Below are 16,461 nucleotides of genomic sequence, written 5' to 3' on the forward strand. Positions count from 1 at the left end.
GGCTGTTGAGGATTCTAGATGGAGCTCTCCTTGGGTTCTTCCAAGTCCTCGTCTTCCTCCTCCTCCCATCTTTCCTCTGGAATTACTTCTTCTACTAATTCGAGCTCCTCGAGGTCTTCATCCTCCTCGGCTCCCTCCTCTTCTTCCTCGTGCTCCTCTTCCTCCTCCACCTCCCAGCCTTCCTCCAGTTCTTCTGGTATTTCTTCCTCCTTCACGACATCCAGTTCCTCAAGGTCTTCCTGTTCATCTATTTCCTCCTCTTCCTCCTCAACTCCTTCCTCCTCCTCCTCTTCCTCCTCCTCCTTCTCTACTACCTCATCCGCTTGTTCTTCTCTCTCCATTTTCACTTGTCCTTACTCCTCCTTTTTCACCTCCTCCTCCACTTCCTCCTCCTCTTTCTCCTTCTCTTCCTCCTCCTCTTGGTGGTGGTTCTCAAGGATGGGGAAGATCTTCCTGCTCCACATCCTCCTTGGCCTTGGTGGTTCTTGGAGGCGCAGCTGTTTTCCTACGACCACCAAGTATTCTGATGGATTCAGGAATGGTGCCATTTGGTTCCGTCTCCAGAAATGGAACCGCCCTCGCGGCATGACTGTAAAGAAAACGACAAGAAGAGAGTTAGCAAGGGTATATAGATATTCTATGAAGGAAAAGAAAGAACTTTACAACATTCTTGTAGACGCAGATGTTTGCCTATGACCACCAGTTGCGTCGAGTCTTGCAATGCATTGGGAAATGGTGCTACTTGGTTCTGGCACCAAAAATGAAGAGGCACAACTTTCCCGAGCACTAGCAATTGTCTCGAGTCTGGGACTGAGGTTGGCGCCACCTTGTTGTTCCTCCTCCATGGTCTCCTAGGCCTCAGTGGCTCTTCAGGAACCAGATTTTTCCCAAGAACCACCAAATCCGGGGCTACTCGGTTCCTGCTGAAGAACCGGATCCTCCCTCGCGGCATGACTATAAAGAAAACGACAAGAAGAGAGTTAGCAAGGATATATAGATATTCTATGAAGGAAAACAAAGAACTTTACAATTTTGTGAAATTTCCTCCATAAGAACGCACTCTACACTACACACCAACGCAATGGCCTCCACACAATGCACCAACTCAACAGCCTCCACACCACACAGCAATGCAATAGCCTCCACACCACACAGCAACGCAACGGCCTCCACACCAGACACCAACACAGCTGCCTACAAACCACACACCAACACAACGGCCTCCACACTACACACCAACACAACGGCCTCCACACTACACACCAACGCAATGGCCTCCACACTACACACCAACGCAATGGCCTCCACACAATGCACCAACGCAAAAGCCTCCACACCATACAGCAACACAACAGCCTCCACACAATGCACCAACGCAACAGCCTCCACACCATACACCAACGCAACGGCCTCCACACTACACACCAACGCAACGGCCTCCACACTACACACCAATGCAATGGCCTCTGCACAATGCACCAAAGCAATAGCCTCCACACCACACAGCAATGCAACGGCCTCCACACCAAACACCAACGCAACGGCCTCCACACCAAACACCAACGCAACAGCCTCCACACCACACAGCAACACAACAGCCTCCACACAATGCACCAACGCAACAGCCTCCACACCACATCCTCTTGTTCTTCTCTCTCCACTTTCACTTGACCTTCCTTCTTTTTCACCTCCTCCTCCTCCACGTCCTCCTCCTCTTTCTCTTTCTCCCCCTCCTCCTCCTCTACCTTCTCCTCCTGGTTGTGGTTAAAGAGGATGGGAAAGGTCTTCTTTTTCCCCCACATCCTCTTCTGCCTCGGTCGTTCTTCCAGGCGTATCTTTTTCCCTTCCACCACCAGGTCTTCCAAGGGATTTGGCCATGGTGCCACTTTGTTCCCTCGCGGCATGACTGTAAAGAAAACGACAAGAAGAGAGTTAGCAAGGGTATATAGATATTCTATGAAGGAAAAGAAAGAACTTTACAATTTTGTGAAATCTCCTCCATAAGAACGCACTCCTTTTTCCCCAATCCCGCCACCTCACTTTTCCCACCTGTGAACCCGCAGCCATGACTGCGGGTGGCCGAGATGTGAAAGGGTGAATGTAAAGAGGGAGGAGGATCATGGCCCGCCGTGCTATCTCAGGTGCCACCCGACGGTGTTGTCGTCCGTGCGGACCTGTATCCTGTGGCCAGGGTACCAGTGGAGGGAGCAGCAGACGTGGGGCGGGAGGCGGAGGGACGTTCATGGACTGTTGTGGAGGCGGCTGAAATGATGGAAGAACCACGCCCTTTCCTCCCTTCCCGGAAAGCTGAGTCCCCTTTGGAGTGAAATAAATAAAATATGTAAATACAATATATTACATTATTAGCATAGCACAATATTAGTATTATGTTTTACTGTATTGTATTATACCACTATACTGTAATACTATTAGTAGTATTACATGTAAAATAAAAATATAATTCTTATATTTATTATTATTATTATTATTATTATTATTATATTGTATTACATTATAACATTATTATTAGTATTATATGTGTACAATATATTATATTATGACCACAACGCAATATTGTTGTTGTTCGTTCGTTCAGTCATCTCCGACTCTTCGTGACCTCATGGACCAGCCCACGCCAGAGCTCCCTGTCGGCCGTCACCACCCCCAGCTCCTTCAAGGTCAGTCCAGTCACTTCAAGGATGCCATCCATCCATCTTGCCCGTGGTCGGCCCCTCTTCCTTTTGCCTTCCACTTTCCCCAGCATAATTGTCTTCTCCAGGCTTTGCTGTCTCCTCATGATGTGGCCAAAGTACTTCAACTTTGTCTCTAGTATCCTTCCCTCCAGTGAGCAGTCGGGCTTTATTTCCTGGAGGATGGACTGGTTGGATCTTCTTGCAGTCCAAGGCACTCTCAGAACTTTCCTCCAACACCACAGCTCAAAAGCATCGATCTTCCTTCGCTCAGCCTTCCCTAAGGTCCAGCTCTCACATCCGTAGGTGACTACAGGGAATACCATGGCTTTGACTAGGCGGATCTTTGTTGCCAGTCTGATGTCTCTACTCTTCACTATTTTATCGAGACTGGACATTGCTCTCCTCCCAAGAAGGAAGCGTCTTCTGATTTCCTGGCCACAGTCTGCATCTGCACTCATCTTTGCACCTAGAAATAGAAAGTCTGTCACGGCCTCCACATTTTCTCCCTCTATTTTCCAGTTGTCAATCATTCTTGTTGCCATAATCTTGGTTTTTTTGACGTTTAGCTGCAACCCGGCTTTTGCGCTTTCTTCTTTCACCTTGATTAGAAGGCTCCTTAGCTCCTCCTCGCTTCTGGCCATCAACGCAATATTAGTATTATGTATTACTATATTATATTATACCACTATATTGTAATATTATTAGTAATATTATGTGTAATATAAAAATATAATTCTTATATTTATTATTGTATTGTATTACATTATAACATTATTATCAGTATTATATGTATATACAATATATTATATTATTACTACAGCACAATATTAGTATTATGTATTACTGTATTGTATTATACCACTATACTGTAATATTATTAGTAGTATTATATGTAATATAAAAATATAATTCTTATATTTATTATTATCATATTGTATTACATTATAACATAATTATCTGTATTATATGTGTATACAATATATTATATTATTAGCACAACACAATATTAGTATTATATATTACTATACTGTATTATACCAGTAGACTGTAATATTATTAGTAATATTACATGTAATATAAAATATAATTCTTATATTTACTATTATATTGTATTACATTATAACATTATTATCAGTATTATATGTGTATACAATATATTATATTATTACTACAGCACAATATTAGTATTATGTGTTACTATATTGTTCTATACCATAAATATAGCCCCCTGTGGCGCAGTGGGTTAAAGCACTGATCTGCTGAACTTGCTGCCCGAAAGGTCGGCAGTTCAAATCTGGGGAGTGGCATGAGCTCCCGCTGTCAGCCCTAGCTTCTGCCAACCTAGCAATTTGAAAACATGCAAATGTAAGTAGATCAATAGCTTCTTCGGCTATTTCCTCCTCCTCCTCCTCCTCCTCTACTACCACCTCCTCCTCCTCCTCCTCCTTCTCCGCCTCCTCGTCTTCCTCCTCCTCCTCTACTTCCTCATCCTGTTCTTCTCCCTCCACTTGTACTTCCTCCTCCTTTGTCAGCTCTTCCTCCTCCACTTCCACTTCCTCCCCTTTCTCTTTCTCCTCCTCCTCCTCTACCTTCTCCTCTTGTTGGTCGTTCTGGAGCATGGGATGGATCTTCCGGCTCCACATCCTTGGTCTAGTAGAGCGTTCTTGTAGGTCGAGATGTTTTCCTACCACCAACAGTTCTGTTCCGTCTTCGAATGTATTGGGCAGTGGAACCACTTGGTTCCTTCTCCAATGCCCTCGAGGCATGACTGTAAAGAAAACGACAAGAAGAGAGTTAGCAAGGGTATATAGATATTCTATGAAGGAAAACAAAGAACTTTACTATTTTGTGAAATATCCTTACCTCAGTTGGGAGTGTGTTACATGGGGGGGGGGGCACCGCCGAGAAGGCCCTGTCTCTCGTCCCTGCCAGGCGCATTTGTGCTTTTGACGGGAGCGAGAGCAGGGCCTCCCCGGATGATCTTAGGTTTCGAGGTGGGACGTAGGGGTCGATGCGTTCGGACAAGTAAGCTGGGCCAGACCTGTATAGAGCTTTATAGGTCAGAACCAGCAGGAATAGTTACAGGAATAGTGGTCTAATTATGATTCCTGTGTATATTCCACCTCTCACATTGGAGGGGATGTGGTTTAAAAAGGGAATTTTCAGGTATTTCCCCAATGCCCATACGTCATGATTTACTGCTGTATTGGCCTATTTCTGCAGTAGGCCTATGTTCACAGCAAATGCTGATTGTTTGAGAAATCAGTGCTCCAAAGAAAAAGTTACTATTCAAGGATAACAGTATATCCGGACAAAACCAGCTAGCTGTTGGCTAGTTAGAACCCCCAAGTTTCCCAGTCGCTCTGAAGCCATGTTTGCAACAGACTAACAGATAAGATACAGTTATGGTCAGAGAACAATGGACTATAGTTATGATATAGTTGTGCCGTTGTTAGGATCCCACGTGTGCTATAATGTCAATCAAAATCATAAACAACTAATGAACAACTGTATAGCTAACTTAGACCAATGAAATGATTTGTCTTTGGGAACCAATGAAAATGTATATTCCATTTACTATAAATGCTCTGCAGCCCCATTGGGGGTTGCGACAAACCCTTTGATTGCATCCCTGTATGCCTGTTTGTCGTTATTGCTATGGCCACGCAAGAATAAATAGTTTTTTGCAGTTTAAAAGATTCAACTTTCGTGGTGTCCATCCTTGCCCTCCCTATTGGAAAGGGGGCTTCTGCCTTTTTGGGAAATATTCTGGTTTCTTTGCCCCTACAGAACAACCACGTTTTCAGGCTCCTCCTAAAGACTGCCAGCCTTGGGGCATGTCTGATGTCCCTGGGGGGTGAGTTCCAGAGTCGAGGGGCCACCACCAAGAAGGCCCTGTCCCTCGTCCCCACCAATTGCGCTTGCGATGGAGGCGGGAGCGCGAGCAGGGCCTCTCCAGATGATCGAAGAGATTGTGTGGGTTCGTACACAGTGATGCGGTCACGCATCCTGCAAGGATTTAGCAGAAAGGTCAAAGGAGGCGGGGAGAGGATATTTGGGGGCTAGAAGTATTCATAAACATAATAATAATTGTTTTCTCTGCTGCCATTGGAATAATGTAGTGCCTGACCTTGTGGAAGGACAATGCTTTTTCAGATCACTCAGTCCAAAGCGGCCTCCTTGAAGACAGTGTAGGAGAGGGAAGATGGCTGCCTCTTTTGGGGCCAGCGGGGAGAAGGCAGCCTAGAAGGCCTGCAAGGATTGAGCAGAAGGGCCAAAGAAGGCTGGGGTGAGGGGCCGCTGAGGGCCAGGAGTGTTCAGAAGCATAAAAAGGCATCATTACAATACAATAATGGTTTCTCCTTGCTGTCTTTGGAATGATGCAGTGCCTGACCATGTAGACCAGTGTTTCTCAACCTTCCTAATGCTGCGACCCCTTAATACAGTTCCTCATGTTGTGGTGACCCCCAACCATAACCCTAACATTATGAATCAACATGTAAATAATGGTCTGCAGGATGTATTTTCATTCATTGGACCAAATTTGGGAGTGGCAGTTTATTTCTGGTATTTCTGGTACTTATATCCCATCTCTTCTGGGATTTACAGTTAACCTGTAAATTAGAAAGCATTCCAAATTCCACCAATGATGGAATTCAACCAATCTTGGCAAACAGAAGTCCTATGACCAACAGAAAATACTGGAAGGGTTTGGTGGGCATTGATGTTGAGTTTTGGAATTGTAGTTCACCTACGTCAAGAGAGCACTGTGGGCTCAAACAATGTTGGATCTGGACCAAACTTGGCACGGATACTCAGTATGCCCAAATGTGAACACTGGTGGAGTTTGGGGAAAATAGACTTTGACATTTGGAAGTTGTACTTGCTGGGGTTTATAGTTCATCTACAATCGTTCTGAACCCCACCAATGATAGAATTGGACCAAACTTCCCACACAGAACCCCCATGACCAACAAAAAATACTGTGTTTTCTGATGGTCTTTGGCAACCCCTCTGACACACCTTCGCGACCCCCCCAGGGGTCCCGACCCCTAGGTTGAGAAACACTGATGTAGAAGGACAATGCTGTCCAGATCACCCAGTCCAAAGCTGACTTCTTGGACACAATGTAGAAGAGGGAAGGTGGCTGCCTCTGGGTCTTCAGTTCGGGGTTTAACCCTCTGTGCCACCAGGGGCTCCTGTTGAGGCTGGCCAATCAGAAACCATATGCAAATTTCCTTTCCCTTCTCAGCCACTTGGGAATCGTGGAGAGTTGAGGCTGGCCAATCAGAAACCATATAGAATCCAAGAGTTGGAAGAGACCTCATGGGCCATCCAGTCCAACCGCGTTCTGCCAAGAAGCAGGAATATTGCATTCAAATCACCCCAGACAGATGACCATCCAGACTCTGTTTAAAAGCTTCCAAAGAAGGAGCCTCCACCACACTCTGGGGCAGAGAGTTCCACTGCTGAACGGCTCTCACAGTGAGGAAGTTCTTCCTCATGTTCAAATGGAAGTACTTTGTAGTTTGAGGCCATTGTTTCGCGTCCCAGTCTCCAGGGAAGCAGAAAACAAGCTTGCTCCCTCCTCCCTGTGGCTTCCTCTCACATATTTATTTTATTTATTTATTTATTTATTTATTTGATGCACTTATTAACCGCCATTCTCAGCCCTTACGGGCGACTCATGGCGGTGTACAGTACACATAAAAAGACAGTTACAAAGATCAGTATCAACAACATATAACTATACGACAAATACAAACTACATAAAAATCCGCTTCGTCTCTTAGTAGAATCATAGCCAGTCTCATCTTCCTTATACCATTCCAGTTCTCATTACCGTAATGTTGTTGCTTAGCACTTAATTAAATGCCCTCTCGAACAGCCAGGTCTTAAGGCTTTTTCGAAAGGACATGAGGGAGGGCGCCTGTCTGTAAATTTATTTATTTACTTCATTTGTATACCGCCATTCTCAGCCCTAAGGCGACTCATAGCGGTTTACAACAGGCAAAAACAAGGCGAACAATCAAGGCAAAAATTCAATGCGGCATCAACAAGGTACTTAAAAACAGTTAACACAGAAACAAATTAAACAATTTAACAGTAATAAACATTCAGTGCCGTCTCATAACTAGAATCATGATCCAAACTCATCAGTCGTAGTTCCATTTCCTAAAATTCATTGCACTGCTTATTCAAACACCTGTTCAAATAACCAGGTTTTCACTTTCCTCCGGAATACCATCAATGAGGGGGCCAATCTGATGTCCGTGGGAAGGGCGTTCCACAGCCGAGGGGCCACCACCGAGAAGGCCCTGTCTCGTCCCCGCCAGCCGCGCCTGTGTTACAGGCAGGATCGAGAGCAGGGCCTCCCCGGAAGATCTCAAAGTCCTAGTGGGTTCGTAGGTGGAGATGCGATCGGATAGGTAACTTGGATAGGTAACATATTTATACATGGCTATCATATCTCCTCTCAGCCTTCTCTTCTTCAGTCTAAACATGCCCAGCTCCTTAAGCCGCTCCTCATAGGGCTTATTCTCCAGACCTTTGATCATTTTAGTCGCCCTCCTCTGGACACATTCCAGCTTGTCAATCTCTCTCTTCAATTGTGGTGCCCTGAATTGGACACAATATTCCAGGTGTGGTCTAACCAAAGCGGAATAGAGGGGTAGCATTACTTCCCTAGATCTAGACACTATGATTTTATATATGATTTTTTTCCTTATGTTTGCAAGTCTTTGCAAATCCTATATAGATGTAATTATCTATGTATAGATAGATATATATATGTCTAGATAGATATATATGAATATAGATATATAGAGCTTCCAAATACAAGCTAAGGTCCCATCCATACCGGCATATAATCCAGTTTCTGAATCCAGATTATCTGCCTTGAACTGGATTATATGGCAGTGAACACTTGCATTATTCAGTTCAGAGCAGTTAATCTGGATTATATGGCAGTGCAGATCCAGCCTGGGATACAAATGTCTTCTCTGGGAATATTTCTTTTTGTCCAGCCCCGCTCACCTCCTTCCTCTCCTTGGGGTTCACCATACCTGCAAAGTGCTGCCTGATTCATGGAGTCCAGCAAAGACCAATAAGGAAATATTGGATGAGAAGATACCTGCAAGGTACTACCACATGCACGGAGCCCAACGTCAAAGATCGCCCTGTCTTAAGAGGCATCAAAGGAGGTGGGCTTGCAACCAACAGAGCCCAAAGTCAAGGCAGTCGCTTGGATGAGCCTCCCTGTCCCAAACAGATCCCTGTTGACCGTCACCAGTGCCGTAGCCAGGAAAAAAATTCAGGAGGGGTTGAAATTTGGGGGGGGGGGTTGAAAATTTCGCCGGGGGGGGGGGGATTGAAACCTGCCTCCTAGCTCAGGCTAAGAGCACAGCAGGGGGCAGAGCAGCCTTCAATAGCCTGCAGCTCCGCCCTTGTCAACCACCTCCACCAAGTCTGGCCTCCTGAATGAGAGCATTCAACATCCCCTCCCCCCCAACTTGGTTGCTTCACTACTGTTCTGTCCTGCGCTGGGCCTGTAAATAATTGTCTTTAGAACAGGATGTGCAACCTTTGCCCAGCGGGAAGCCAGGGGGCCTAAAGAGAAGTTCTCAGAGGTTTCCACCACAAACAGTCTTTAGATGGCTTGAGAAGTACAACAAAGTCTTTTATTAATGAACAATGAAACAGAAACTTCTCTTGTCTTCAGTAAAATTAAGCAAATGATTCCAAGCTTTTAGGCAACTGGTGAATTCCTAATCCTGCCCACGAAGGACAAGCAACTGTCTTCAATAACTTCTTCTTTAAAGGAAAATCCCCTTTTTAACTTCTCCCAGGCTGACTGTAATCCAACCCTTACTGATGTGGGCTCTGCTACCGGGTCGAACTGCGTCTCGAACGCCGAGTGGCCCTACCAGCAAGGCAGTAGATGTTCTCCAGCTGGAGTTCTTTGGTCTTTAGGGCTGTTTTCCTGGAAATTCTTTGGAGACTCTTAAGGCCTTTCTCCCCCGGAAGGTCTTAAGGGTTGAAGCTTTTGTACAGGGGAAGCTTGCACACATCCTATACGTAAGCTTACCTTGCTGATACTAACTAAAAATGGCTCCCTTCCCTTCCCAATTGCCCTGAGCAAGGGGCAGGACCAAAACTTAACAATGATGGACAGGTGACTTGCCCTATGACTGCAACCAAAGAAGCCACCTATCTGCAGAGTCACTGAAACCTAGGACTTCAAGCAAACATTTAATACAAAGCAAATAAAGTTGGAGCTCCTGGTACAGCTGTACCAGAACAACTACATCGGCTATTGCTGCAAGTAATGACAGTGTGAATAAATTGCTAATATTTGCTTGAGATAGTGCTTGCAGTTCTGGAGGGACTCTTGATTTTTTGCATCTCATAGACTTAGCATGGGGATTTGGTTAACCAGTTAAAATTCATGAGTAAACCAGGTTTCTTAAAAAAAATCTGAAACATTTCGGGGGGGGGTTGAACCCCTAAAATCCCCCCCTCGCTACGGGCCTGACTGTCACCATCACATGCGCCTCCCCACACTGGGCAGTCACTGGATTCAAACTGGATAACGCCCTGGGCTGGGAGACATCCACCCAAGCCCAGGAGGAGGACTCGGCCAAAGAAGAAGGAAATTATTATTATTATTATTATTATTATTATTATTATTATTATAACTTTATTTGTACCCCGCTAGCATCTCCCGAAGGATTAGATGCGGCTCACAATAGGCCGAAGCCCAACACAATACAACAATACAATATCTAGCAAATAAAAACAGTTAAGCAGAAAAACAATAGCAATACGACAAGACATTATTAAAAACTGAGTCGGCCGGAGTAGGGGTACAAGGTTAAAAGTGCTGATGTATCGGAGGGGTGTGGGATTATGATATAAGTGCGGTGTGCAGTGTGCGGTGATTTGGTACTAAAGTGCTTCTGGGATTTGGTAGTGGGAGATTCCTAATCTGAAAAGGCACATTGGAACAGCCAGGTTTTCAAATTCTTTCTGAAGACTGCCAGTGTAGGGGCTTGTCTGAGATCTTTCGGGAGAGCGTTCCAGAGGCGGGGGGCCACCACGGAGAAGGCCCTGTCTCGCGTCCCCACCAAGCGCGCTTATGACGCGGGCGGGATCACGAGCAGGGCCTCTCCAGATGACCGGAGTGAGCGTGTGGGTTCGTAGACAGCGATGCGGTCACACAGGTAGGGTGGTCCCAAACCGTTCAGGGCTTTGTAGGTAAGCACCTGCACCTTAAATTGGGCTCGGAAAATAAACGGCAGCCAGTGGAGCTCCTTAAACAGGAGGGTTGACCTCTCTCTGTAATGGGCCCCAGTTAACATCCTGGCTGCTGCCCGTTGGACCAATTGGAATTTCCGAGCCGTTTTCAAGGGCAGCCCCACGTAGAGCGCATTGCAGTAATCCAGTCTAGAGGTGACTAAGGCATGGACCACCCCGGCCAGATCAGCCTTAGCGAGGTACGGACGTAGCTGGCTCACAAGTCTCAGTTGTGCAAAAGCCCTCCCGGTCACCGCCGAAGCCTGAGCCTCAAGCGCGAGCGATGAATCCAGGAGGACTCCCAAGCTACGGACCTGTGACTTCAGGGGGAGTGTAACCCCGTCCAGCACAGGTTGCCACCCTATACCCCGATCTGGTTTACGATCGACCAGGAGGACCTCTGTCTTGTCGGGATTAATCTTGTTAGTCCTCATCCGGATAGACATAGCGGCCAGGTACTCGTCTAGCACCCGAGAGGCCTCCTTGGAGTTGGGTGGAAAAGAGTAGTAGAGTTGTGTGTCATCTGCATAGAAAGCCCTTGGGTTGCCTCACGGGAGGTGATGTTCTGGTAGAAGGTCTCCAACCCAATGTGTTCCTTGGAGCCAAATCCTGGGGGGTGGGGGTGGCACAATATTGACTACGCAGCCCAGAAGGACTCACCCCAAACTTGCAAAAAGGGCCATTTCTCTGAGACTATGGAGGCCGACCATAAGCCAACTTTATATGGTGAGCTCCAAGACGACCCACACCTGCCTTGAGTCACGGTCAACATTTCCCTTCAATTCTAGCTGCCTGGAAGCAGCATGGAAGGTGTGATCAAAGGAACCGGTTTCGAATGGAGAAGCTGCTTTTTAAAAATAAGTATTGTTATAGTGGAAAGGTAACCTTGATATCTTATTACTCAGGTAGGTTACCTAACTGTAATTCCTCCCTAAAACATACCCTCTGTCCCTTGAGTAAGTTATACGTACTCATGGCTTTGGACGTAGTTCTCCTGAACGGGAGGGATTCGTGGCTGGAGAAGCAAGTCTCATGCCATTGGCTAGAACTCTTCTAAGGTAAGAAAGCTCATCTCAACCAAGGTTGCCCCGACACAAAGGACCTCACCCTTCTCACCAACAGACATGAGGTGAAGGACTTCTCGTTGGTCTCACAGAACTTACTCAAATCGGGGAGTGTCCGGCTATTTTCAGCTTTGGACTCTGTGCCTGTTTTCGGTCTCATTTACTTACGTCTTCCTTGTGTTTTATTTTCCATTATGTTATATTGTATTGTTTATTTCTGCAAAGATACAGAATGGGGGACAATGCCTGGCTCGAGAGCAGTACGTGTGAAAAAGATCTTGGAGTCCTCATGGACAACAAGTTAAAAATGAGACAACAATGTGATGTGGCAGCAAAAAAAGCCAATGGGATTTTGGCCTGCGTCAATAGGAGCATAGTGTCTAGATCTTGGGAAGTAATGCTACCCCTCTATTCTGCTTTGGTTAGACCACACCTGGAATATTGTGTCCAATTCTGGGCACCACAATTGAAGAGAGATATTGACAAGCTGGAATGTGTCCAGAGGAGGGCGACTAAAATGATCAAGGGTCTGGAGAACAAGCCCTATGAGGAGCGGCTTAGGGAACTGGGCATGTTTAGCCTGAAGAAGAGAAGGCTGAGAGGAGATACGATAGCCATGTATAAATATGTGAGAGGAAGCCACAGGGAGGAGGGAGCAAGCTTGTTTTCTGATGCCCTGGAGACTAGGACGCGGAACAATGGCTTCAAACTACAAGAGAGGAGATTCCATCTGAACATTAGGAAGAACTTCCTGACTGTGAGAGCCGTTCACCAGTGGAATTCTCTGCCCCGGAGTGTGGTGGAGGCTCCTTCTTTGGAAGCTTTTAAGCAGAGGCTGGATGGCCATTTGTCAGGGGTGGTTTGAATGCAATATTCCTGCTTCTTGGCAGAATGGGGTTGGACTGGATGGCCCATGAGGTCTCTTCCAACTCTAGGATTCTATGATTCTATTATTCTATGATTTTACTTGATTGGCTCATTTATTTTGTTGTGATGTTATTTTGTTGTTTCTATTTTATGTTGTTGTAATGTATCGCTGGGCTTGGCCTCATGTAAGCCGCTGCGAGTCCCCTTTGGGGAGATGGTGGCCGGGTATAAGTAAAGATTATTATTATTATTATTATTATTATTATTATTATTATTATTATTATTATTAGAAACACAACAAGATGAGTCCACAGCAGACACTCTGCTGGGTGTTGTATGGATCACACGTCGGACACTTCCCAAGTGTCTAGGATTGTGTGATGTATCGGTGAATATTGTGTGCAGATTCCAGTAAGATGGCCTTCTGCAGCTGGCAGCTGGCAATTTCGTCAGTGCTGATTGTGTTTAAGTGCAGGCCAAGGTCTTGAGGCACTGCACCCAGTGTGCTGATCACCACTGGGATCACCTTTACTGGTATTATTATTATTATTATTATTATTATTATTATTATTAGAAACACAACAAGATGAGTCCACAGCAGACACTCTGCTGGTTGTTGTATGGATCACATGTCAGACAGTTCCCAAGTGTCTAGGACTGTATGATGTATCGGCAAATAATGCGTGCAAATCTCAGTAAGATGGCCTCTTGCAGCTGGCAGATGGTAATTTCGTCAGTGTTGATTGTGTTTAAGTGCAGGCCAAGGTCTTGAAGCACTGCACCCAGTGTGCTGATCACCTTTACTGGTATTATTATTATTATTATTATTATTATTATTATTAGAAACACAACAAGATGAGTCCACAGCAGACACTCTGCTGGGTGTTGTATGGATCACACGTCGGACGCTTCCCAAGTGTCTAGGACTGTGTGATGTATCGGTGAATAATGCGTGCAGATTCCAGTAAGGTGGCCTTCTGCAGCTGGCAGGTAGTGATTTGGTCTGTGCTGATTGTGTTTAAGTGCAGGCCAAGGTCTTGAGGCACTGCACCCAGTGTGCTGATCACCACTGGGATCACCTTTACTGGTATTATTATTATTATTATTATTATTATTATTATTATTATTAGAAACACAACAAGATGAGTCCACAGCAGACACTCTGCTGGGTGTTGTATGGATCACACGTCGGACACTTCCCAAGTGTCTAGGACTGTGTGATGTATCGGTGAATAATGTGTGCAGATTCCAGTAAGATGGCCTTCTGCAGCTGGCAGGTAGTGATTTGGTCTGTGCTGATTGTGTTTAAGTGCAGGCCAAGGTCTTGAGGCACTGCACCCAGTGTGCTGATCACCACTGGGATCACCTTTACTGGTATTATTATTATTATTATTATTATTAGAAACACAACAAGATGAGTCCACAGCAGACACTCTGCTGGGTGTTGTATGGATCACACGTCGGACACTTCCCAAGTGTCTAGGACTGTGTGATGTATCGGTGAATAATGTGTGCAGATTCCAGTAAGATGGCCTTCTGCAGCTGGCAGGTAGTGATTTGGTCTGTGCTGATTGTGTTTAAGTGCAGGCCAAGGTCTTGAGGCACTGCACCCAGTGTGCTGATCACCACTGGGATCACCTTTACTGGTATTATTATTATTATTATTATTATTAGAAACACAACAAGATGAGTCCACAGCAGACACTCTGCTGGGTGTTGTATGGATCACACGTCGGACACTTCCCAAGTGTCTAGGACTGTGTGATGTATCGGTGAATAATGTGTGCAGATTCCAGTAAGATGGCCTTCTGCAGCTGGCAGGTAGTGATTTGGTCTGTGCTGATTGTGTTTAAGTGCAGGCCAAGGTCTTGAGGCACTGCACCCAGTGTGCTGATCACCACTGGGATCACCTTTACTGGTATTATTATTATTATTATTATTATTATTATTATTATTATTATTATTAGAAACACAACAAGATGAGTCCACAGCAGACACTCTGCTGGGTGTTGTATGGATCACACGTCGGACACTTCCCAAGTGTCTAGGACTGTGTGATGTATCGGTGAATAATGTGTGCAGATTCCAGTAAGATGGCCTTCTGCAGCTGGCAGGTAGTGATTTGGTCTGTGCTGATTGTGTTTAAGTGCAGGCCAAGGTCTTGAGGCACTGCACCCAGTGTGCTGATCACCACTGGGATCACCTTTACTGGTATTATTATTATTATTATTATTATTATTAGAAACACAACAAGATGAGTCCACAGCAGACACTCTGCTGGGTGTTGTATGGATCACACGTCGGACACTTCCCAAGTGTCTAGGACTGTGTGATGTATTGGCAGATAATGCGAGCAGATCCCAGTAAGGTGGCCTTCTGCAGCTGGCAGATGGTAATTTCGTCAGTGCTGATTGTGTTTAAGTGCAGGCCAAGGTCTTGGGGCACTGCACCCAGTGTGCTGATCACCACTGGGATCACCTTTACTGGTATTATTATTATTATTATTATTAGAAACACAACAAGATGAGTCCACAGCAGACACTCTGCTGGTTGTTGTATGGATCACATGTCAGACAGTTCCCAAGTGTCTATGACTGTATGATGTATCGGCAAATAATGCGTGCAAATCTCAGTAAGATGGCCTCTTGCAGCTGGCAGATGGTAATTTCGTCAGTGCTGACTGTGTTTAAGTGCAGGCCAAGGTCTTGAGGCACTGCACCCAGTGTACCGATCACCCCTGGCACCCCCTTGACTGGCTTGTGCAGTCAAGGCTTGTGTCTTTGCAGTTCGATCTTTAAATCCTCATATCGTGTCAGCTTTTCCAGTTGTTTCTCTTCGATCCTGCTGTCAGCTGGGATTGCAACAATATTATTATTATTGTGTGACCTGGGATTGCAACATTATTATTATTATTATTATTATTATTATTATTATTATTATTGTGTGCATCTCCCTAACAAACACAGGGGCAGGATAACAAACACAGGAGCAAACTTGTCACACATAACCCCCATGACCCCCTTTACATCCTGGTGAGGTTTGGGGGAGGACAGAGAATGGATGATGGGATTTGTAGTACTTTCAAATCCTTCCGTTCCCACAGACCACTGTGCCCCCCCCAAAAAGGCCGATGAAGACCAAACTTGTCACACAGAACACCCATGACCCACTCTACATTCTGCTGCAGTTGGGAGGAGGGTGGACCATGGATGAAGGGACTTGCAGTACTTTCAGTCACTAACTGAGACTACTGCAATCCACACCAATGACTGATCAAGAGCAAACTTGGCACACAAAGGTCCATGACCCACTCTATGTCTGGGTGGAATTTGTGGGCCAATTGACCATGGATGATGGGACTTCCAGTAGCTTCACTCACTTCCTAAGATCATTGCGACCCACACCTATGACTGATCAAGATCTAACTTGGTACCCTGAGCCCCCATGACCCACTTTACCTCCTGGTGTGGTTTGGGTGAGGATGCACCATGGATGATGGGACTTTCAGTACCTTCACTCACTTCCTGACATCACTGTGACCC

General features: G+C 45.6%; 1 protein-coding gene across 1 annotated transcript; it reads right to left on the bottom strand.

Moving 5' to 3' along the window:
* Nucleotides 1–14: 14 nt before the first annotated feature.
* Nucleotides 15–341, bottom strand: LOC137097620 (uncharacterized). The gene has a single exon (XM_067471466.1). It carries the CDS (start codon nt 339–341, stop codon nt 15–17), a length of 327 nt encoding a protein of 108 aa, XP_067327567.1.
* Nucleotides 342–16,461: the final 16,120 nt, after the last annotated feature.

Source organism: Anolis sagrei, chromosome 9, assembly GCF_037176765.1.
Source record: "Anolis sagrei isolate rAnoSag1 chromosome 9, rAnoSag1.mat, whole genome shotgun sequence".
Lineage (NCBI taxonomy): Eukaryota > Metazoa > Chordata > Lepidosauria > Squamata > Dactyloidae > Anolis > Anolis sagrei.